At 40.2% G+C, this 25,342-nt stretch overlaps 1 protein-coding gene across 3 annotated transcripts in view; it reads right to left on the bottom strand.

Annotated features, from left to right (window-relative positions):
• Positions 1-3,611: 3,611 nt before the first annotated feature.
• Positions 3,612-25,342, bottom strand: part of LOC121519615 — a 125,809-nt gene continuing 104,078 nt past the window's right edge. For all 3 annotated transcript variants that reach the window (XM_041802391.1, XM_041802393.1, XM_041802392.1), the window contains 9 exons: positions 20,435-20,881; positions 17,444-17,710; positions 17,089-17,343; positions 16,740-16,985; positions 12,554-12,811; positions 11,125-11,436; positions 10,776-11,033; positions 6,739-6,822; positions 3,612-6,623 (listed from right to left, as the gene is read on the bottom strand). In XM_041802391.1, coding sequence (XP_041658325.1) covers positions 6,557-6,623; positions 6,739-6,822; positions 10,776-11,033; positions 11,125-11,436; positions 12,554-12,811; positions 16,740-16,985; positions 17,089-17,343; positions 17,444-17,710; positions 20,435-20,881 — 2,194 coding nt within the window. In that variant the 3' untranslated portion in view covers positions 3,612-6,556. The remainder of the gene's footprint in view (positions 6,624-6,738; positions 6,823-10,775; positions 11,034-11,124; positions 11,437-12,553; positions 12,812-16,739; positions 16,986-17,088; positions 17,344-17,443; positions 17,711-20,434; positions 20,882-25,342) is intronic.

Genomic DNA, 25,342 nt, shown 5'->3' with positions numbered 1-25,342 from the left:
ATAGTGAAAAGGTGTTAAAGTGTCAAAATTAGTTAATATTGGTGCTAAATTACAACTGGGGAGGGACCAGTTTATTTTGGTGTATTTGAAAGTCTGGTCCACAGAGTCCCCTGTGCGAATGTACCTGATGACCCCTCTGAGTGCAGATAGATAGTGGGTACTGGGTAGTGAGGAGGAGGAGGAGGACCCTCAGTATGACACAGTCTTATGAAAGCCTTGATTGGTTACAGAGGTGGATTAAAGACACAGGTGAAGAAAAAAACAATGCTGCTGAGTTGAAATGACGAAATTAAAGTCGAAATTTAATAATAATAATAAATAATATGTAAAAATAAGCAAAGATGGAAGACTTTAACTCGAGTTAACTAAGGGCACTACATTACATTTTTGTACGGAATCTAGAAATTAACATTATCAGGTTTTCATTGCTGCTTTTATGCAGCAGCTTCATGCTTCCCTTCAGGAATGTGAGCATATTTGTTTACACTGATGTTTATTCTGCCACAACAAACACTGAGGTCATGGGATAATGAACCACCATCAGAGGTCAACAGGTAATCCTGTGTGAATAATGTTTAATGTCTCTAATGCCTGTAAAACCTGATTAACTACAGTGACATTCTACTCTTTCAGCTCACAAACACAGTGTCTAAGATCTGCTGTTTGTTATAGTAAATTTCGACTTTTTTTTATTTAAACTTTGATCCCAAAGTATACCCGTGTCCCTAATCCACTTTCATAATTGGCTGAACAAAAAAAGCACACTTTGGAAGTGTACAACCTACTAGATGTTTTAAAACACAAGTCCCTGTGCTGTAGTCTCTGATGGCTAACGCTGATAGTTCTATCAGAGGGGGTATCGTCATGCATGCCTCACTTTGCACTGAGGAAAGTACAAATATTTTTATCCCCTCAGCCCAGTGTTAATTTTGGCAGCTATTTTTTTTTTATTATAGTCTTAGTCTTTAGACAAAATGTCTTTTAGTTTTAGTGCCATGTTAGTCATTTCTACGCTTTTCAGTTTTAGTCTAGTTTTGGTGACGAAAACTAAAGACATTTTAGTCTAGTTTTAGTCCATAAAAAGTCCTCATGTTTTAGTCTTTACTTTTAGTCCAAGCATTTATTTTCTTGTCTAAATCTGGTACCAAATCATGGTTGTGTGTTCTCTGCACCCTGACAAACCTGGGGTCCCCGTTTTCTACAGCTGAGAGGCAGAATAGATACAGATGATACATTACATTTTAGTCTAGTTTTGGTCATCTTGACGAGAACTAAACTTACTTTTTGTCAGTTTTAGTCACCAGAGATCTATTTTTGTTAGTCTTAGTCTAGTTTTTGTCACAATAAAAAAAGGTTGTCGACAAACATCTTTAGACATAGTTTTAGTCGACAAAGTTAATACTACCTTAGCCCAAGTATGGGCCACTCGATGAAAATTTCCATCCATCCATTCATTTTCTATACCGCTTATCCAGTTTGGGGTTGCGGGGGGGCTGGAGCCTATCCCAGCTTTCATAGGGTGAGAGGCGGGGTACACCCTGGACTGGTCCGCCAGTCAAATACAGAGCTGACACATAGAAACAGACAACCAGGCACACTCACATTCACACCTACGCCAATTAGAGTAATCGGTTAACCTAACGAGCATGTCTGTGTCGGTGGGAGAAAGCCGGAGTACCTGGAGAGAACATGCAAACTCCACACAGAGATGTGGGATGTGAACCAGGGACCTTCTTGCTGTGAGGCAACAGCGCTAACCCCTGCGCTGCCATGCAGCCCGATATGAAATCCAGTGTGCGAAATTTAAACTCATATAAGATATTTATAAATTATTTCAAATGGTTTTACATGGATACTATTTTTCAAATATGTATATTTAAAAATCTCACCCAATCTACCCCCAGGGGTACACGCACCCCTATTTGAGAGCCACTGCACTAGATGACAGGGTTGGTTCTGGGCACAGGTGATAGGTGGGGTAGTTGTGCTGAAGGGAGCGCCGTCATGAGCCCTGAACTTTTTGGATGAGGCACCATCGTAACAGATCGTCAACTCCTGAACTCCTCTAACCTCTGTGCTCTTAGTGCATGAAACGGTCCAGCCTCACTTCACCGCTCTCTGTCGCTCCAGCTCTCTCTCCCTCATTCAGTTCAGTTCTATTCAGTTGGTGATGGTGTGGTGAGTGAGGTGGTTCTTTAGTCAAAACAGCTCACTAATGTGCTGCAACATTTGCACAGTTCCTCACCCAGCAGATATGTAAGCTTCTGTTCTGTTTTGGTTTGCTGGTAAAAAGCAGGAAGAACTTCTCTCTGATGTCCTTGTATAAAGGGCAGGTTTTCAGAGAGTGGAACTCCATTCAAAACTTCCTGTTGGCTGTAGTGGGTGCACAGTCTGTCCTCTTTTGGGGCTGAGCTTTGTCGATGGCGTTCTGACTCTATAGCGAGGTTGTTTTGACTGAGTCTGTACGTGGTCAAACATTCCCTCAGCTCTGGATCAGTCAAGGTGCTTAAATCGTCTGCAGCTGCATATTCTCTATTTAGGGACACATAGCATTCCAGTTTGCTTTGTTTTGGTCGATTTTTGCCAATGAGTTAGTTTTCTATTAAAGTTTTTCTCTCTCTCTCTCCACATGCCCCTGCCCCAACAGTGAGAGCAGAGCGGGGTGTAGAGTGATCATAGATCCTGATGAGGCAAAAGTGGGAGAAATTACTGATCAAATATCTTTGAAAATAGGCTTATTGATGCAATGATAATAAAAATGAATACATCTTTCTTTTCTGCTATTCAGATCATCAGCCTAAACGCTTTATAATAGCAGTTTAATCAGGAGAGACTTAGACGAGTTCCATCACGACTCCATCGGGATGTCTTTATGAACTTGAGGGAATAGTGAGGCAGACAGCAGGTTAGACTCCCTCTGGAGTCTTGACACTGGTGGTGGTGATGGAAGGATTGATATAAGAGGAGTAATAGACTTCTGAGGAGTAGATTTCAGAGGACCTGGACCCAGATGCAGCTGAGACAGATGACAGACTGACTGTGAAGGGAAAAGAACAGATTTCAAAATATGACAGCTGCAGGATGATTGGATTGAGAGAGAGGTCGTGACTGAGGTGATTGGCCCAAAGTGTAAGCGAGCAGACGTCGATTGATGATTACTAGAGCAGGAGCAGGTGTGGGAAAAGGGGGGGCAGGTGAGTGAGTGAGTGAGTGAGCGATTACTAATGAATGAAAAGATGAATTTAAGTGAATCAGTCTTCCTGCTTGAACTTACTCACAAGCTTCATATGTGCATGAATTTCCCAAATGTAACATATTTGGATGTAAATAAAGACCTACAGTCTGTATACAGTCTGCATATCCTACATTTCTTTGCTTAAATTCCCGTTCATATCTCCCCATCCCAGCATGCTATAGTGAACTAGATCAGTGGTTCTCAATGTGGGGTTCGGGACCCCCTTGGGGGTTGCAAGACAGAGGGGTCCCCAGATGCCTTTAAAAAACTGAATATTTTTCAAATGCTTTTTTCAAATGCATTTCTAGAAAATAGCATGTTAAAGAATGATTTTGCTTGAGCCATTTAGTTTTATCTAAATAATTTATTAGCACATCAAAAAGTCCATTTCATGAAACACTATAAAAGTTATTGTTCCTGCTCAGGAGTTCAATGTTTCATACCGTATTCAACTGCATTTGGAGGTACCATTTTCCATCATACAAAAACATAACCCTAAAATGTATCAAAAACAATCACAAGAAGATATTCCTCATCAATTTCAAGCACAAAGGAATCAAAATACCCACAAGAAAATATTCAGCATCAAGTTCAAAGGTATCAAAATATCAATGGCAAAAATTATTGAGCTCATATGATGCAGAAAGAAATTCAAACCAGAGAGCACTAAGATTTGTATTGTTTGCGGATGACACAAACATCCTGGCTTCCGGGGAAAACCTACAGCAACTGGATAAAGTTAAAAGATGGTTTGATAAAAACAAGTTATCATTTAATCTAAATAAAACTAAATTCATGGTATTCGGTAAACAAAAATCAAATAGTAAGGCGCAGGTATAAATAGAGAGTGTCAACATAGAGAGAGTGTATGAAAATAAATTTTTGGCTGTGATTGTAGATGACAGGATTTGCTGGAAGCCTCACATTAAGCATGTTCATACTAAACGTTCCAGAAGTATCTCTGTCCTAACCAAAGCAAAACATGTGCCATACCATACATCATTTTACATTCTATATAATTCACTGGTTGCACCTTATTTAGATTATTGCACGGAGATCTGGGGAAACACATACAAGAGCTCACTACAACCCTTATGCATTCTTCAAAAAAGAGCCATAAGAATAATTCACAAGGTAGGTTATCATGATCACACAAATCAGTTATTCTTACAGTCAAGAATTTTAAAACTTGTTAATCTTGTGGAATTTAAAACAGCGCAAATAATGTATAGAGCAAGGAATAATCTACTGCCAAGCAGAACAGAAAATGTTTTCTGACAGAGAAGGGGGGTACAAGTTAAGGGGTCAATTAAATTTTAAAATTCCAAATATACAAACAACTTTGAGGAGCTTCTGTATTTCAGTACAAGGAGTGAAAATATGGAACAAACTAAGTGAAGATCTAAAACAGGACTGAAACTTAAGTAAGTTTAAAGAGAAATATAAAACAGCTATTTTGGAAAAATACAGGAATGTGGAGGGGGTGCATTGATCCTGGAAAGCGCATGAAGTTAAAGTGCCTAAATAATAGTGTTTACTCTAAAAAATAGGAATATATGAACTGTTTATCATTATAGATGATCATTTTTGTACTTGAACTTTGTGTGTGTGTGTATGTGTGCATGTGTGTGTATGTGTATGGATATATGCAGTGCCTGACATATTTATTAGACCACCACCCAAAGTAAGGTTTATGCCACAGCTGCCCTAGGTTGGCAGCATTGGTAAAAATTGGTGAAACTGAAATCATTTTTTGTGTTTCTACAATGGTTATTACACCAATATGTAGAAGCTCTTTAACCAAAATGACATTTTTAATGCGAAAATATAATTAATGTTGTTATCCATGAGTTTTCAGATTTGCTGATTTGCAAAGGAGCTGAAGAAATGGTAAAGCACATTATTATTTCTTGATTAGTGTGTCGAATTGTAGTTGTTTGCTTGCATTCCTGAACAGAGAAATCAGTTTTAGTGGTTGAATGTTATGCTTGATTGGTTTCTGACTTCTCACAGAAACCCAGTGAGCCAGCTCAAATTTGGGTTTAGAAAGGTGAATTCAGTTAGAAATTCCTCATTCCTGCTCAGAATGGTGGAAAGTGGAGAGCTCACTGATGCTGATGGTCTCTGAGACAGGTGGTCTGATGAATTCGTTGGTCACTGTATGCATGTATATACATATGAACGTGTGATTGTGTATATACAATACATATGGATGCCTGGAATATGTGTATTTCTGGGGGAATTCTGGCTTTTGTAGCGGTTCTTTGCACCAGCCTGGAACTTTTGCACAGTGCAGTATATCTGTACATTTGTGTGTATAATTTTTAAATTATGTAACTTTCGTTCATGAATACAAATGTAATGACAATCTGGAAGTATGAGATAACATTGTACCAGAGAATAAGGGGTAGGACTAGATAAGTTTTACTTCCTCCGACTCCTTTTCAAACATGAAAATTATGATGGACAATGCATTTTTATTATCTTTCTACTCTTTTGTTCTTTTCTTCCTTTGTACTTTTCTTTTTCTATATTTATTCTGTTTTGTCTTTTTTGTTTTTTTTATGCTTTATACTTTGACTGGCAACATGTTTGAAATAAAAACATTAATAAGTATTAATAAGTTCAAACACCCTTATATCCATGATCATTGTATTCAAAAAGTAAAGTCAATGAATGGATTATTTACACATCAATATCTACAAAGCAGTTTGTGACCCTTTATCAAGCACCTCCCTCCTTGGTTACTGTTACAAGGTTAGACAAAATCTGTTGTCACCAGGCTACTCTGCATTTGAAACAATCAAAAATAGTCCTCGATATGACCATCTTTCATGTGTTTCTGTTTGGTAGATTATTTCTTTGTTGTAACAATGCTTCTTGGCATTAACTCTTATATTGTAGGAAAGTCTTTTTATTTCTCTTTTAAATGTTGCCACATTGGTAAGGAGCATGCATTTGTGGGATGAGCGGCAGAGCTGAGTATGTTGGTTGTGCCCATGAAAAATTCCCCAAATCTACCTTGATTAACCTTTGGTGGCACAGGTGAGAGTTTGTCTGACAGGAAGTAGCCCAGCAACAACTGTTTGAGAGTAAAACCAGTCATGTTCCAGTGGGAGGATCAGAGGTATTAAGGTTGCAATTATAAACATGGACCTTAAATATGAGTACAGTAAAGGAACAGTCAATTGAAGTTGTAATTGCCACATTAAGTATCAGATAACTTTGCACACTGCTTCTTTGTTACTTGTACCACCAGTGTATTCTGAGGTTATTGACCTTTGACCTCAGCAGCACATGAACACCACACTCACAGCTGGTTCACCAGATTTCAAACTTCTTGACTGTCTTTAAGAATGTTTGGTGTTTGATGTTGTTCCTGAAGAGTCTGGAAAACAAAATAAAATAAAAATAAATCAGCTGTGGTAATGAATTTTTTATATGTTAAATACAACTAGAAATATCCTCATGAAGGAACGTTTCACTCAGTAATGCACACTCACCGCACTGTTTCAATGGACGAGTTGTTGGAGATTAGTCCGAGCAACGTGTACGTGGAAGCATCAGTGATCTTATTGTGACTCAGGCTGCAAAATACACAAAGAAATAAGAGACACAGTGATATATTCATAATCCTAATTCCATAAAATTTGGGGTTCTGAGAAAATGTAAATATAAACAGAATGTAATGATTTGTGAGCCACACGGGTGACCAGCTGAATAAAGGATGGCTAACATCTCTCCTCTGACCACTTTCATTCACACTGCTCTATGACACCTTCAAGTCTGTGGCTGTTTACTTGTTGCTCAAAAGCAAATTTTGTATTGAATCAACCGTAGGTTGAGGTACGTTTTTAAGGATTTGACATAAGGCATGAGTAGAGGAATGTATCTGACTTCATGTATTAGTGATTTATAACATATTATTAAAAATAAGGGCTAAAAATCAGATTAAAGGTATCTGCCAAGTTTCAGCCAAATTTTCTGTTACCATTTTTTCAGGGGTGCTGAGGTAAATATAGCTGAAGTCTTAAATAAAATGTGGTTTGGGCATATAAACACAGGGATAAGCCCTTATCCCAATTTTAAAAAACTCAATTTCTCTGCTTGAGGAGCAAAAGAAATAGGGGTCCAATTTCTCTCAGATCAATAAATCTTTGTGGCTAGTGTTGTAAAATAAAATTTAAAAACCATCAACATGCAGTAGTCATACACTAGAACACTAACTCTGCAAAGCTGATGGACTGATCAGATCCCATATCTGTCATCAGGAAAATCCATCTTGCAAATCTTCACTCTGACATGATTTCTTTCTGCTCTGGCTCTGGCTTTTTCCTCTTGCTCCCTCCCTGCCCTTATCTGCCCTGCTTGCTGCTCTTTGTCTTGTGCTGTCTCTGTCTGATCTATCGGAGCCTCTCTCCAGATTTCTCTCTGAAACCTAAAATATGGATTTGATCAGCTGGTCTCTCAACGCAATTGACCAAATTTTCTTGACAAAGAGACTGGGTAAAGGAGAGCCCGCCTGCCCTGACGGAACGTTTGCAGCCGGATACACGATGGACTCCTGGGAGGAGTGGAGGATCGTGTGCCTGTCGATCCTTTCCGTTGAGGATGTTGAAGACGTGTACATAATCGGAATTATGATAACAGGTTTTCTGCTGTTTGGAGCTTGCAGCTTCCTGATCTATTGCAAAGTTCAGAGGACGTTGGCAGCACTTTTGGCAATTGAGAAGCTGCCCGTCATGACTGAGGGAATGTGCAGGGCTGTCAACACTCAGACTCAAGCAATATGCGAGCTAAATCGCAAACAGGATGCAATTTTTGAACTCCTTCGCAAGATGGATGCCAACTTGGAGAAGTTGTCAGCTCGGCTCGGCTGAATGGGCCACCGAATTCGGACATATTCGAGGTAAAGCCACCGGGAGACTCAGAAAGACTCAAAGGCAGACGGAAAATTGCAGTGTCGACCTGACCCAAAACAATTGTTATCTTCATTGGCTCCCTGAGAAAACCAGACTTCCCAAGGCCGGTTGTCTCTCCACTCTCCTTGGTTGTTATGCGGAAAAGATGCTCCGGCCCCATCTCCCCCCCACCACCCCCTACTCCTGTGAACTTTGTTTCTGGATCAGAACTCTCCGGGGTCGTCTCCACGGCAACAGCCGTGTCTTCGTCACCTATATCAGACAGCAGAGACAATGGGTGGGACTGAGTGGAGATGAAGTACACGGGCTCACACATATGCACACACAAGACACATATAACCTTCGCTGGCTCCCATCCCCTCCTCCCTCCCTTCACCGCAGTGTAACATGGGAGGGTTGTGGCTGCGCACATGCCCCCCCCCCGCCCCCCCCCAGTGTCTGTGCTGCGACACCTCCCCTCCCTAACACCCCCCCCCCCAGTGTCTGTGCTGCGACACCTCCCCTCCCTAGCACCCTCCCCCCCTCCCACATGTGTAAGTTCTCAGGTTTTGTTGTAATGTCTTATTATGTTGCTGATGTGCTGAGGTGTTTTTTTCCAAATTCCACACTGTACCACCCCCTACAGGAGCCTAGTTTGGGAGTTGCTTTTTTTCCCCTCTTCCTTCCTCTTGTTCTCTTTTTCAGTTAAGTAAAAGGGGCGCTGCTCGTGTGGCAGCCCTGCTGTTCTCCCACTCCTGTCCTCCCCCTGTTATGTGTCAGTGTCTTTTTTTATGTTTCTTGGACGGGATGTAACTGAAAGGCAATCCCCCCCCCCCCCCGGGGGATCGATAAAGGATTGATTGACTGATTGATTGATTGATTGATTGATTGATTGACTAGTCAGCGTGGAGGAGAAGAGAATGAGGCGGTAGCTACGGGAGCCGGTCTATGCACTGACTGCCACCAGTGTAGCAGTTAGCTAAGATGTTACTTTAGTATAGCAGCAGTTTTATCCTAACAGGGCCACACTCCCTTATCAAAATAAGAGCAGAGAGTCACAACAAAAGCTTCTCTTGGCAGAGAAGATGTTTTGCAATTCTCCTTACCTCTACCTTAGTCTAGTCCACCAACAAGCTCCACTGTTTATTATCTATAACAGCACTAGCCTGTTTAGCTCAGGTTACTACCACAGCTGTGAGTCCACAAGATTTAAGAGCATGTTTATGGGAATTTTTGACCATTCTTCCAGAAGCGTATTTGTGAGGTCACAAATGGACGAGTAGGCCTGGCTCTCAGTCTCCACTCTAATTCATCCCAAAGGTGTTCTATCAGGTTGAGGTAAGGACTCTGTGTAGGCCAGTTAAGTTCATCACACCAAACTCTCTCATCCATGTCTTTATGGACCTTGCTTTGTGCACTGGTGCACAGTCATGTTGGAATAGGAAGTGGTCATCCCCAAACTGTTCCCACAAAGTTGGGAGCATGGATTTGTCCAAAATCTCTTGGTGCGCTGAAGCACTCAGAGTTCCTTTCACTGGAACTAAGGGGCCAAGCCCAGCTCCTGAAAAACCACCCCACACCATAATTACCTCCCCTCCAAACTTTACACTTGGCACAGTGCAGTCAGACAAGTACTGTTCTCCTGGCAACCACCAAACCCAGACTCATCCATCAGATTGCTAGATGGAAAAGCGCGATTTGTCACTCCAGAGAACACATCTCCACTGCTCTAGAGTCCAGTGGCTTTACACCACTGCATCTGACACTTTGAATTGCACTTGGTGATGTATGGCTTGGATGCAGCTGCTCAGCCATGGAAACCCATTCCATGAAGCTCTCAACGCTCTCAGCGCTCTTGAGCTAATCTGAAGGCCACATGAAGTTTGGAGGTCTATAGCGATTGACTCTGCAGAAATTTGGTGACCGCTGCGCACTATGCGCCTCAGCATCCTATGACCCCGCTCTGTCATTTTATGCGGCCTACCACTTTGTGGCTGAGTTGCTGTCGTTCCTAATCGCTTCCACTTTGTGATAATACCACTGAATGTCGACTGTGGACTATTTAGGAGTGAGGAAATTTCACCTCTGGACTTGTTGCGCAGGTGGCATCCTATCACAGTACCACGCTGGAATTCACTGAGCTCCTGAAAGCGACCCATTCTTTCACAAATGTTTGTAGAAACAGTCTGCATGCCTAGGTGCTTGATATTATACACCTGTGGCCATGGAAGTGATTGGAACTCCTAATTTCAATTATTTGGAAGGGTGAGTGAATACTTTTGACAATATAGTGTATGAAACACCAGGTTTCTCTGTGAACATGTACATGCCATTCCCCAAATATATATTTTTTTAAATTTATTTTGGGGCATTTATTAGATAGAGGAGGATAGTGGATAGAGTCAGAAACAGGGTCAAGAGTGAGGGAGAGACATGCGGTAAAGGGCCTCAGGCCAGATTCGAACCCAGGCCGCCCGCGTACACAGGGAGCGCCTTTAACCACTAGGCCACCTGCTCCCGCCATTCCCCAAATATGATCAGAACCAGGACCCTCAAGTCCATGTTAACTCACACATTATAACAACAAAACAACTGAGGGGAAAAAGATACTCTTGTACTCTTTGGTGCGGTAAACTCACTCCAGGACTTGTACTTTGTGCAGATGATCCTTGATTGTGTGCAGTAGCTGGTCTGTTAGCTGGCAGTGACTGAGGTCCAGCTCTTTCAGGCCTTCAGAGAATTCCAGCATACACGCCAAAGCTTGACAGGCCCCCTGATCCAGCTCAGTGTCACTGAGGTCCAGCTCTCCATCCAGGGCTTTACACAGGTACTCTGCCCGTCTCATTGAGTCCAAAGGAATCAGCGCCACCAGCTGGAGGAGGATAACTTTACTGGCTCTAAACAGAAGAATCAGATCAAAAATGGAGGCTGTTAGTGAACTAACAAGAAAGAAACAAACTAACACTGTGGTCTCGGTCACCCCGTCACCTGAGGCGGACTCTATCCAGGACAGAGAACAGCAGGTCTAGTCCACTGTCCTCCACCTCACAGTCCTGCAGATGGAGCTCTGTGGTTCTGTCCCAGCTGCTGCTGCGTGTCAGGACGGTGGAGACCGCCTTGCAGTCAGCAACTGTCAGCCTGAGAGTCTCACTTTGACCTTCCTCTGACAGCTCAGCACAGGAGGAACGGGACAGATCTAACCTGTGCTGCAGAGCCCTGAGGAGACTGTCTGCTGTTGTCAGCAGGTCACCAGAGGCAGCGCAGCAGTGGACCAACTTCAGCAGCAGATTCCTGTCAACACTAGTAGGAAAATGGATTAAAAACATTGTTACTATCAATAATCATGGGTTTCAAACAATCACATTTTTTTAATCGGAATTTGTTACTTTATATGCACAGTTACAGTTTAAATTAATCACGTTTTTAATTTCAAAACTGAACAATTTTTACCAGAGCCCTGAGTTATGAATCAAATGGAGACAAATAGATGCATTTAAAAGTGTAGACTGTTATTATTTTATTAAGTGTGGCCTGAAACCATGACTTAGAGCAGGGTCCATCAATTTAAATTCTACAACGTCCAATTCTAAAAAATTTCCCCCAGTGAAGGTCCAGAACATCAGATCAGTTCAGTCCAGTTCATAATGACCTGGAGGCTTATAATAACATCATAATTATTATTTTATTTTCTTCTTGCAAGTAAAAGAAGTTTTGTATTAAAATATAACAACACACTGACAGCTCTTAAAAACGGCATCATTATAAAAAAATGGGTTTTATTTTTTTTAGAAAAATGAAATCAAAGATGAACTCTGAGTTTCCCTTTTTTCTTTTTAGATAATAACTAATTAAACATTTTATTATAGAAATTTTCACACATAAGAAACTGAAAAGCTTTAACATTTGCTTTTTTGGTCTTTCTCTCATTCCACTCACACTTTTCTCACATTTATCAATAGAAATGATCTCATCCTGTTTGGTGACTGGTGATTGGATGAGGAGTTAAGCTCATGACTTCACCTGATTGGAAGGTGGGACATGCCTCCAGGCAGCTGTTACCTTCCAGTCGAGTTAAATTTAGGGCACAAAACACCATCGAGTGAGCCACACATTAGCGGCATTTGCACCAGCCAAGGTGAACTTGCATCTACTCACATCCTTATTTTGACTGTTTTAACTCATGTGGATGATTTTACTCATGTCTGGTTTGAACACAATTTTTGTTTTTTAAGTTAAATATCATCTACTTACCACTAAGGTTGCTTAACTACTGTACCCATAAAATGATGAACATGTGATCTATGGGATTAAAATTTTATTGAGTTAATTATTAACCTCCAGCTCATCAGCCCTAAAATAATAATAATAATAACTAAAAAATATATATATCTTTGAGAGACAGGAAGTGATGTCTGACCTGAGTTGAGAAACTCTGTCCAGTGCACAGAGGATGGGTCTGATTTCCTCTGTTGGTATGGAGGTCCACAGGAGGTTCAGTTTAACTCCATCACAGCGGTTGAGAGTGAAGCGCAGAGCAGCACAGTCATCTGAGTCCATCTCTCTGCAGGTCAGGTTGATCACATGATCAAATGACCTCAGAAAACTGGGGACAACGGAGCTGGAACGAGTTGCATAGATTTCTCTGATGGTGGTCAACACAAATCTGGGGAAAGGCCTGAAAGCAAAGAGGGTCTGATTTATAAAACACTTTACAGAATCCATACCAGACTTTGTCGTTAAACTCAGCTGATGATATTGTGAAGTTTCAACAAAGTCGGTTGCACTGCAGTGCCCAGTCAGTGAGGGATTTCCAATAAGGGAGCATGTCTCTCAGTAAAAAGATTTTGAGGAAGACATATTAACGTTTTGTCACAAGTGTAAGACCTGTGTATTTTACAGGATACTTGATTGAATAAAAATGTAAAAGTATTTTCTCTCATATATGATAATTGTGATTAAACACCAAAAACAGAAACACAGCTACAATAATTATACCACTGTACGGATTACTTTAAATGTTTGGAAGTAAATGACCTTCATGCTTCGTATGACCTCCAGTGATGATCCTCCAATGGCTGCGGCGCCACTGATCTGTGTGCTCTTTCTATCTGCAGGTCAGGCATGTCGTGGTTAACTCCAAGCCCTTGTGGAGGAGACCCTCCTTAAAAGTAATCATTGTTGGTGACCCCCTCTCGGATCCCTCTGGAACCCCATAAATCCTCATATTTTCATGCCTGGAGAAACTCTCCAAGTCCGTTAACCTGTCCTCCAGCCTCACATGTAGCTTTAACATGTCGATAATAATGTCCTCCATATTTTACATCCTTTCCACTGCCTATTTGATTCTCCTCTTTGCTTCAGCACATCTATTATTTGCCCTCATAATTTCTTTGTGGACTGACTCCAACTGCTCTTTGCAGTCAGCCATGCCCTGGCTTACTTTCCTACTCCTTTCAGCTAGTTGCTGCGCCTCGTTACTCTGTTGAATCTTTCTCAGCCTTTATTGCTCGGTTTCTTGGTGGATGTCTTACCCCATTTTCTGTCTTGATAACTGACTTTTTTCTCCCTCTAAAAGGGGATATTTCTCTGAATGCGCTGGTTCAGGTTGGAGCTCTTTTGCTGTGCGGCCCTGTAAACAGTGTTCTGATCGGAAGTACCATCAGTTCCTTTTTTAAAACTAGTAGATGGTCAATTACCCACACAGAGAAAGCGGAAAAAGGAGCACCCTCCAAACAATAAACTTCTTCAGCGCTGAAGAACGCTGAAGAAGACCATGAGTCAAAACGCGTCCTTGTGCCTTGTTAAAATAAAACTACCTACAAGGACATTTTTTATTGCTGACGTCTTGTTTTCTTAACCTTGCAAAGCAGATGGATACGCCCGTTTCCTTGTTTCTCACTGGCGAATCCATCTTGTAAAGCTCCCATCTGAACTGTTTGGGCCCAGTTAGAAAGTGACAGGACCAATCAGCGACGAGGGGCAGTACTTTCAGGCGCAGCAGTGTCGTTATGCAAACAAGCAGCAGCAAGAGCTGGTGCAGTTATGGAGGAAGAGATTAGCGTGGATGCTGCTAAAGCGCCAGTTTTATCAGAACTTGACGACATTTCTTTGTTAAAAGAAGAACAAAGATCAGCAGTGAGTTGTTTTCTTTTCAAAAAACACAAAAGTCAAGTACGTACATGTCTATAGTCGCCGTGTTTCTCCTTATTCCTCAGTAGCTGCGCACGTGCAGCTCGATAGCGGCTACGTCACATGTTTTGTGGCTCTGATTGGCCCCTAGGGATGTGACAGACAGAACGTTCACCCAATCACCCTCCGAGTTGTTTTCAAAGCCTCTGCCTTTTCTCAAACGTTTACTATTGAAGCTTTCCCAGATGGATGTGTGAAACAAATCCACCTGGCGTGTCAGGTTATTGTTTTCTAGGAAGTTTTTCAATTAACCACACAGTCTTTTAAAATCTATGACACAATTATTATATTTTGTCTAAGTTAAAAATTAAAATTTAGGCTATTTAAGTGCTAAAATAAAGTAAAGCAGACTGCACCAGTAGTATCCATCAATCCATTTTCTATACCGTTTGTCTCACTGGGGGTTGCGGGGGTCTAGAGACTATCCCAGCTGTCATTGGGCAAGAGGTGGGGTACACCCTTGACTGGTTGCCAGTCACACCTGTAACATCTCTGCAATATTCACAAGATTATGTAATGAATACAACACACTTAGTTTTTCTCACATTTTATAAAATGGCAACAGTAAAAATTGTATTTTATTTTTAATCTATAACAAGTTCCTTTTTCTGTGATCGAGTTCATGTCAAAATCAATCTGCCAATAAAAACAGGTCTGTATCAGCACAGGACGTCAGTTAACCCTTGTTCAGGGGTGGACTGGCAATCTGGCATACCGGACATTTTCTCAGTGGGCTGACATATTTTGATCTATCTGTTTAAATATTTTTGCTAAACACTGTTTCTGTTTCTTTATAATGACGGTTTACTGGTCTTATCACCTCTCCTAAAGGCCCGTTTAACCCCCTCCCCACTCTGCTCCAGCTTACAACATGAAACTAAGGAGTCTGGAGCAAACAAAACTTAACTGCAAAAACCAATGATTGGATATATCAATAAACATCAAATTAGAACAAAAATTGACGGTCAAGATGTGCAAAACTTGTAAAGACTCTGCTGTCCATACAGTAGAAAGTCTGACTCTGCTGCAGCTACATGTAGAGAAAGAGAGGCAGGTGTGTGACAGGTATATCATGAGCATGAGGAGAGTAAAGCAGTGGGTGAGTGAGCTCTGTAAAGAGAATAATAAAGGCTAATAAACATTAGACTGAGTCCATTTCATAAGAACACAGTTTGAGATTCAATCTGGAGCTCTACCATGATCTGAAGAATGAAGGGATGGTTCAACCCTCTGACCATATCATGAAATGACTCCATTATAAATAAAAGTCCTGAATTCAAACTTTATCCCAGTTACATTCAGGTGGGCCTGTGCCGGTATTTACATTAATATTGAGTAGTCTTAATACTAATATTGCTAGTATTCTAATATCAGAGTTGCATTAATATATTAGCCTATTTACCATATTTTCATTTCTGGTTTCTTATATTCTGTTCAGGAGTTTAGAAAAAAGGCCAGTATACAGCTCTGACGTATGAGATGTATGGATGTAGAAATAAAAAGAACCATTGAATGTTGAGTAAAGCAGAAGAGCTTTTTCTAAATCATTCATCAAATTTGTGTTAATTGACATTATTCCAGTAAATTTACTTTACATTTCTGTAAGAATTTGTATTGAATTAAGGCCTTTTAATTTAAAAATATAATGAATTCTGGCTGAGATTTTTCAAAATAAGAGTATAAATTTCTGCACTTCTACTTGATATTTTGTATACTCACCTCTGACCATAAAAACAAAAGGGAACAAACACTATTAGATGTTTCTATGGCACTAACCTCTTAATTGTCAAAGTTTAATGAATATTTTTTAGTAGCTTTATGCAGTAAGGGGATAAAAGAATGTCTGTAACATTATGTTATAATTTGACCTGCTGTAAGGGGCCGGTCTAAGCCAAACTGAATTTTCTCTCCAGTCCAGCCCTGCCCTTGTTTAAAACTACATTTTTTTAAATGACACAAAAACAGTGTAAAATACAAAATAGTCCAGTTTTTAAAATGTGATTTTAAAAAAAGGGTGTGATTAACTACAGAAATTCTGAGATTAATCATGATTAAAGATTTAAATCTTTTGATGGCCATAATGTAAATATTGGAGTAATTTTTGCCTGATTTCAGAAATAAATAATTTGTCAACACAACAAACACTGTAAGAGTTTCTGGCTATTTCTTTTTTGCATTCTGGAATTTTACTCAGCAACACCTTTGAGATATTCTAAAAAAAAAAATGCATAAATAAGCTGCATACTGTGTGTGAAAATGACAACTGGATAAAATCTTCATAAGAAAGGAATAAAGTTCACATTAAAATGTTACATACTGTCGTTATTAGACAAAGACAACACAAACATTTATTCAGTCGTTAAAAATTCATGTAAACATGCAGATTTGCTGAAATCAGTGATGGTAATGGTTACCTTTTAAATACGATCCTGTCCAGAAAGGGAAGCAGAGGTGTGATGCTCCTCTGTAAGAAGCGGTTTTTCCTCAGGTTCACAGTTAGGGTCTGAGATGACAGCTGCAGAAGACGGTGAAGAAGCTCCCAGTTCAGAGAGAAGGGGGTCAGGTCTCCATTAACCTTTCTCAAGAAGGCCAAGATCAAGTCGTCATCCTGAGTTTCACTGAGGAGGTTGAGAAGCTGCTGGAAAAATGACTCATGTAGCCTGGAGAAGAAAATCCATCAGTACAGCTTAAGAAAAGAAAATGATCATTATATTTTTAAATCTCTACTGCAGTGTGTTAATGAAGTTCAAGAAAAACATTTACTTGATTTTTAGAGGGCCACCATGAAGCAGCAGTGAACTGAGACTCTGAGCAGGGATTGAGGACTCAGTCAGGTCCAGCTGTCTGATAGTCCAGTATCGCAGCAGGGATGCCAAACTACTGACAACCCTCAACGACACTCTCTCTGAAGATGGACCCGACTGAGGGGCAAGAGAGAGCTGCTCAGTAACAGTCAGACAGGGCACCTCCTGTCTTCTTACCCATCCAGACAGAAGCAAGGCCATGCTGTTGGAAAGCCTGAAATGTAAATATTTAGAAAGACAGCAAAGGTGACTGAAAAAATCTGGACATTTAAGGTGATTAAGAAGGTGTTTAATAAGCATTGAATGATGCAAACCTCAGACTGTGTAGTGTTTTAACATGTCTGAACAGGAGTGAGGCTCCTCTCACAGACATCACTCTGGGTGTGAGGTTTAGATCCACATCAGAACCACAAAGTCCAAGAACTCGTCCCACAGTCTTGCACGTTTTGCTGGTTAACTTTCCTGATAAGTGAAGGGTGAATCCAAGGAGCTGCAGCAGGTGAACTAACTGCTCAGTCTCATCTCTGGATCTGACAGAAATGGATGTACATACATCCTGGAAAAACTCCTGATCATAGCAGCTGAAACAGAAAATTATGAATGAAGTTGTAAAACAGCAGAGATAGAGTACAAGAAAGGCATGGAGAATAATCTTGTATACAAAAATGTCATAAACTGTTAAAAATCATTCAGATCTGCACATTTTTTTACCTCAAAAAATCCCCCTCCAGGGTTGTCACCCCTTTTCTCAGGCCCATGCTGGGAGTAAAAAATGTTCTGTTGAAAATAGCTGTGTAACTATATTTTTATCCTAGATCTTTCAGTTTTTGACTCTTTCTCTTGTCATAACTTTAGAACAGCTCTTCCCAGTGCAAACATAAAACACTAATTATGAGACACCGCCTACACACACAGACAAACTTGTTGGTACTTGGGATGTAAATCACCAGTTTCATCCCGATATGATACAATGTCGATATGTTGGACAACGATACGATATTTTCTGATACCACAACATCTGCCAGGATACAATTTTGATTCGATTCAATATGGAGCCCAGGATCAATATCAAGCGATTTCATGCAAAGATTTTACATAGATACAGAAAAAAAGAGTTTCTGCAATTAAATTATAGACAAAATATCTCTTTAACAGAAACAACAAAGACCTGACTACCTTTTAATTAGGAACATAATTATGAGCATTTGTGTTAAAACATGTTGATTTAAAACAGCAAACATTTTCAGTGCCAAACGTTTTTATTTCCTCAGAGTGATCTGAGGATTGATTGATTGATTGATTAAATCAATCAATCAATCCTCAGATTTGAAGCATTGATTTAGATTGTATCATCAATCAACCAATTGAAATATCAATATACATTGATGAATTGTTACACCACTAGTTGGTACCTATCTGTTAAAGAAAGAAAAACCCACAATGGTCGCTGAAATAACTTTAAACTGAAAAAATTCATAGTAACTAAAAACAGACTGAAAATTAACTATTGAAAATCAGACACTATTGAAACTGGCCTGGACAAACATGATGTTACCCCTAGAAAAGATGAAAAATAATTTGACCATAAGGACATGTTGAACTAAGGTGTGTCCTGTAATTAGCTCCAAAGGTGTTTTCAAACTTGTAATCAGTCAGTCTGACTATTTAAAGGGTGAACAGTAGTCACTGTGCTGCAGTGGCATGCACAGATTTTTTCAAGGGCAGGGGCGAAAAGAAAAAAAAAAGGGCACATACAGCACGTTCTCGCCACTGAAGAGGGCACTAAGTTTGTTGTGTTTTTGAGAGCACTTTAGACATGTTTATATGTTATACAAGTGGCACATTATATTAAATATATTATAGCCTTAAAACAGACTAACTAGACAGACTACTTGTAGCTGTCACAGAAAAATAGGCTATGTATCTTTAGTTCCTTTTCTGTAACAATGTTTTGTTTCTGGATGTGTGTGCCTTGTTTGTCTGTTGCTGCCACCTGCTGGTGAGGCTTGGTATTGAAATGGGTGGTAGGCATGCGCTGTTCACATGGCTGATTGGGAAGGGACACATGGCTGCTGGAGGCTGTCGACAGTCGGATGCAGAGAGAGGACGTTTGTTTTGGGGAATTTGGAGAACATAAGGACATGACTGTAACAACTCCTGAATTCTAGTCAGAAGGCGCACACGGTATGTGATTGTTTTTTGTTTATATGAACATGTGTTAAGGGTTATAATTTATTTTGTAAACATGTTTCTTATGTTTGTATTTTTTAGTTTTTCACAGTGATTAAAGGTGAAATCTTGCTGTAGCAAGAAGGAAATAAAACCTTGTCAACATCAGTTGGAGCGTGGCTTTTCTGATCTAGAAGAAGACTTTGGGAGCAGTTACACTACTCAAGTTAGTTTGTAGTTAGGATCAGCATCCACAAGAACTGTGTAGATTCAACGTTGGACTGTGAAGAACACATAGAAATAAATAAATAGATAAATAAATCCCTAGGGGGTCTAGGGGTCTTCCCCCAAAACATTTTCAATTAAGTAGATGCCATTTCCTGTATTCTAGTGCATTCTAACACCATATTAGGACCAGATAATCCAAACTGGTTCTGTGAGATGTAGTTCTGGCTCAATATAGATCAGAAAAGGGCCCAACATAGAAGTCATTGTAACAGTAATGTTTCATAGTATTTCTTGGTCCTATTGGTCTTCCGGAGTTTAGTTTGTTTTCTTCACCCAAGAGGGCAGTTTAATTTGTTTTGCTGATAGGGAGGGTACCTAAACACACCTTTTTGCCATCCAAGTGGGCAGTTTATCATGTTTTAACCAGCCAAGGAGTCAATGTAGTGTGTTTTTTCCACCCAAGAGGGCTGTTTAGTGTGTTTTGCCAACCAGAGGGCACTTTAGCAGGCATTTTGGCTCCCAAGAGGGCACTTTATCACGTGTTTTGGCTCTCGAGGGGACTTTAGCACGAGTTTTGCCTCCCAAGAGGGCACTTTAACATGCATTTCAGCTCCAAAGGGGGCACTTTAGTGTGTGTTTTTCAACAATTGGGCCAACACAGAGGTGTTTCTGTTAGCTGACATGTTGGTGAGCTGTAAAAGTACACAACATCCTTTTAGTCAGGCTTCCTGGCCCGCTCACTCTCACTGGCTTTATCAAAACTGAGGAAACCGGATCTGGATTCAGAAATATCAAAACACCATGACCCCTCATCACAGAGGGGGAAATCCAGTCCAAAATGATCTCTTGTGTACCCAGACAACAATAGTAGAACCCTGTAAAACTGATGTCAAATTAAAATAACTTACCCGAGCTTTGAGATATAAGGCAGACAATGAAGGAAGTTCCTCACTACACTCTCTTCATCTGACCATTCTGTCAGCTCCACATGAATTTTCTCTGTTTGGAGTTTCAGCACTTCGAGGAGGATGGAGGTCTTTCTCTCTGAGAGATCTACATACCACACAGTCCGAACTGATGTAAAAAATGACTGCAGTGGCTGAAGGACACTCAAGCCTGTTTTGGTCTCATAGTTCTTTATATGAGAGCAAAGATCCAGAAAGAAATCACACTGAGTGTACTCATAATCATCATCAACATAATCATCATCAGTGAAGGGGAATGTTTGATGTCTGCACACTGATGATAACAGCTCCAGTGTGTTCTCTCCACTCTGCAGTTCTCTCTCTGTTGTTGCTGCTGCACAGAACAGACTCCCACAGAACTTGACTCCACTGAAAGACCAGCCAGAGAAACTGAAAGGAGAGACAGAATTTTGTGAGCAGAGCAGGACTTTCAGTTTTCATTTGTTACACTTAAATGTGTAACAAAAGAGTCACAGAATACGCAACACATTTTCCCTGTTTTTTACAGTCTTGTCTGAGTTTTCATTATATAAAGCTATCTTTGAGTTATAACTCCATGAGTCCTGGGGAGATCTTTAGTCTTTCATCCTCACATTCACGTGTTTCTTTCAAAACACAGTAAACCCATTTATAAAGAGATCAATATAGATTTATCACAGCCCAAGGCCACAACATTAATATCATTGTGTACTTTATTTCAGTTGTCACCATTTTATTCATGTAATAATCCTCTGTGCTGGCAGTGGCAAGCATTCTGTTTTCTGCTTGTCCATCAGTCACTCGACACTTCTGTCAGGCCCATTCTCATCAACCTGATATCTCCACAAAGCTTTGAGAGAGGGGGGATCTTCAAACTTTGCACAAATGTCCCCCTGACTCTAGGATAAACTGATGAAGGCTGGAGATATATAGCTGCTGTTTCTCCCTACCTTTGTGTCTAGCTGTGTCAGGAGCATTCCTGTAAATATACCTGAATATTAGCAACACCTGTACATGCAGTAAAGGGTTCACCCAACAGGTCAAGCTGTTTACAACTGACTGATGTGGAGGATAGAAACTACAGAACATGCAGTGGATATGATAACTCTGAGCTCAAAACTTACACAATAAACACCAATGTGGCCCCTTGAAACCCTCAACTGCAAAATTTTGGAGGGTCTCTTGAGAAGTATTTATGACATTATTTTTTCCCTTGCTATTGTCACTACAAATGCCATTTGAAAGCACGTCTTGTTTGTTTTATTTAAGTTCACTGTAAAGAATTTATTGACATATGAGAATACGGAAGAATAATGTCTCTGATAAAGCTTCCAAACGTGGGGGGCGCTGTTTCAAATGCTCCGCAACAATGACCTCGCCCTGAAGGCCAATAGGAAATAAATATTTCAAAAGCGCAAAATATATTTCAGAAAACACAAATACATTTCACAATACACAAATACATTTCACAAAACACAAAAACATTTCACAAAACACAAAAACATTTCACAAAACACAAAAACATTTCACCGATCGCAAAATACATTTCACGAAACCGGAAAGGGTAGGACCATGGTACTTGTTTGTGATTGGCTAAACCCAAGTCTCTCCGGCATCAGTCATTTATCATTTCCTGTTTACACTTCCTACCGCAATAGCCGAGCGAGCACAAAATTTGAAATGTTCCTTTGTTTTTTACAGTTCTTTACACTGTGAAACACTTGTTTAGAGTGGGATGCAGTCGAAGTGGACGATGTGTTGAAATAAATGGTCTGAAATTGATCTCTCTGTACATACATCTTGTTCAGACTGGTCAATAGACAAGTTAATATTCAGTGATATGGCTATGCAGGACCTTTATTTTGAAATACCTCGAGGCGGAAGTGGGAAGTGGTGAGTGCATATCAGCGGCTTGACGCTAAACAGCGCTAATAGAAGACAATAAAAGTTATGAAGAAATATGTCTGTCACTCATGTACAGCAGCGTGGACCCAGATTTGATGACCAACATGCCGCCAAAATACAATGACAGGACGCAGGAGGAAAAAGATGCGTTCTCAGTTCGGCGTAATGAGTGTGCACCAAGCTGCAGTATTAAAACATTCACTTAAAAGATCTTATTTTAAAAGATATTACCGACAAAAACACGATAATGATGTATAAAACAGATGATCAAAACTAATCTTCTGCTTTATACATTCTTTTATTGTCATTTTTATTCACTGGGGCGAAAGCTACGCCTGATAGTCGATAGTCAGCTCCTTCGGCAAAGACGGCAGGGGGATACAAATCCCACCAGGGGTACTTCTTTTGGCATGACACTTTAAGAGCGATTTTAGGGTTCCAATTGAAATGTGTATGTCATGATACGAGGAGAGCATATCAAGAATCACACTATATGTATTTCCCTTGTTGAAGTATTCCACTATCAACTCAAGTTCCTTTTCCATGCCGGTAGACACTTGAAATTTCGTGCTCGCTCGGCTATTGCGGTAAGAAGTGTAAACAGGAAATGATAAATGACTGATGCCGGACAGACTTGGGTTTAGCCAATCACAAACAAGTGCCATGGTCCTACCCTTTCCGGTTTCGTGAAATGTATTTTGCGATCGTTGAAATGTTTTTGTGTTTTGTGAAATTTTTTTGTGTTTTGTGAAATGTTTTTGTTTTGTGAAATGTATTTGTGTTTTGTGAAATGGTTTTGTGTATTGTGAAATGTTTTTGTTTTTTCTGAAATATATTTTGCACTTTTGAAATATTTATTTCCTACTGGCCTTCAGGGCCACCGTACAAAACCCTGCCATACAGCTTGTATGTTTCTTACCGCTTTGGTTACTCTCCTGAAATTGTGGACTCAGTGTGCTTAAATTCAGCGAAATATGTCAAAGAGAAAGCAAAGTTCTTTGCTTGAAAACTTTGGATTGACATCTAAAAGACTAAACCGAAACAGTGATGAAGATGGAGCAGAGACATCCCGAGCTAATTCTGGCGAGGCAGCTGCTAGCCAACTACCGGTGAGTAGGGTTCTCCAAAAATATCTATTAAACCCAGACTTAATTAACTGATTGTGATAGACCTGCTGTGCTTCATATTGAAATACATATTTCGGCATACGTCGGTTGGCTGGGTTCATATGTGCACGTATGCGTGTGTATGTGTGAGCACGCGCCCGCACGAGAGGGACGTGCGAGTGTCCTATTTGGTCACAGAACAGAGTTGTGCTGTGGTCCTGCAGCTGTGTGCAGCTTTGTTGATGATGATGCTAGACTGGGTGATGTGTGTTTAATGTGGTGTGTGCATTACTTGTGGTCCTGTATACTGCACGCTGTGTAAGACTTCAGCCTGATACTGGAGCACTAGTTAGGGTGGACCCCCAATTGTGGCTGGGTATTTCACACACTGATTTAAACCCTGATGTTTCTAACAGTGTAACATACTTCATATAATGTGCTGTTAAATTTGTGCAGGTAGAAGTCCTTTAGGAGACTTTACTCTGATAAGGTTGAAAAAGCAAGGGAACAGAGCAAGAGTTTTTTCTCATCTAAGACGTTCTAGATTTCTGCCTTTTTATATGAAACTGCAAACTTTGTTAATGTCTGTTTTCACCTGAGAACAAATGCTTATAAGTTGTAATCACAGTTTACTTTTACATTTCAAAGGATTGTAAATCCTTTAAATATAAACCTTGATTTCAAAAAACAGGATTTCCAGACATCAAAATTGTGGCTAGCTAAAACGGAGAGTGGCTTGTGAATGAATGAATGGTGAAATTCATGACTTGAACAATGATTGTTAATCTTTATTGTTTTAGTCACTTGATAACACTTGTCAATGATATTTGAGTTTGGAGAGGTGATTCCATGGCGCTGCCATGTGGACGTAATGTACGCATCAGATGCCGCCCACAGTTGATGAAGTAGTTGCTCAGTGTAGTCGAATGTCTGCTCAGGGGTTTGGAAAATTCAAGGGAACATTGCCTGTAAATATACCTGAATATTAGCAACACCTGTACATGCAGTAAAGGGTTCACCCAACAGGTCAAGCTGTTTACAACTGACTGATGTGGAGGATAGAAACTACAGAACATGCTGACAGTCAATATGATAACTCTGAGCTCAAAACTAACACAATAAACATCAATAATCAATAATACAATCAGATCAGATCAGGAGACTCATGACCTGTCAGAACACTTGGTCTGAGCTCCATTTCTCCAACATTGTCTTTTGTCCACAGACTTTAAGGCCCCAGTGTTTTGCTTTCATTGGTGGCAGAGTTAACTGCTGACTTTCACCTCAATGTCTTCATAGATGTCGTCATTATTGCTGTCAAAAGCAGACAGAGTCCTTGTGAATGACATCTGTTTACTTTGAATTATACTCTCAAAATAAACTCATCAGATATGTGATTGATGAAAAACTAAACTAGTACAACCACAGCCACAGACACACTCGGCTGAAAGTCAGCACTTTACATGACAACTGGTTGAACCAACACACTGATCTGATTTCCATTAGTTTAACAGGTTTGAATGTTAACAAATCTTTATCTGTATAATCCAAATTTAAAACTATTGTCTCCTCAAGATACTTTGTCAAGATGGCAGGTCTTGACTGTCCTCTTGTTTACATTATTAATGAAGAGCCAATATTAATCCTTATGAGATCAGAACTAAGCATCATTTAGTAAAGCTGTAGAGGAGAGGAAAAACTTTGATGTTCACTTCGAAAACAGACTTCATCTGTCTCAACCAGGTCTACAGACATGTGTGTCTCTGTTCAGTGACAATAACACATCAGAAAGATGTTGATATTGTGGACTTGTCTTATCGGTGGTCTTTCAAACATTGTCACTGTTGTTCCTGCTGCTGTG

The sequence above is a fragment of the Cheilinus undulatus genome, linkage group 13 (genome assembly GCF_018320785.1).
Source record: "Cheilinus undulatus linkage group 13, ASM1832078v1, whole genome shotgun sequence".
NCBI lineage: Eukaryota > Metazoa > Chordata > Actinopteri > Labriformes > Labridae > Cheilinus > Cheilinus undulatus.
The sequence above is the reverse complement of the archived record's forward strand: the minus strand, read 5'-3'. Positions and strand labels throughout refer to the sequence as shown.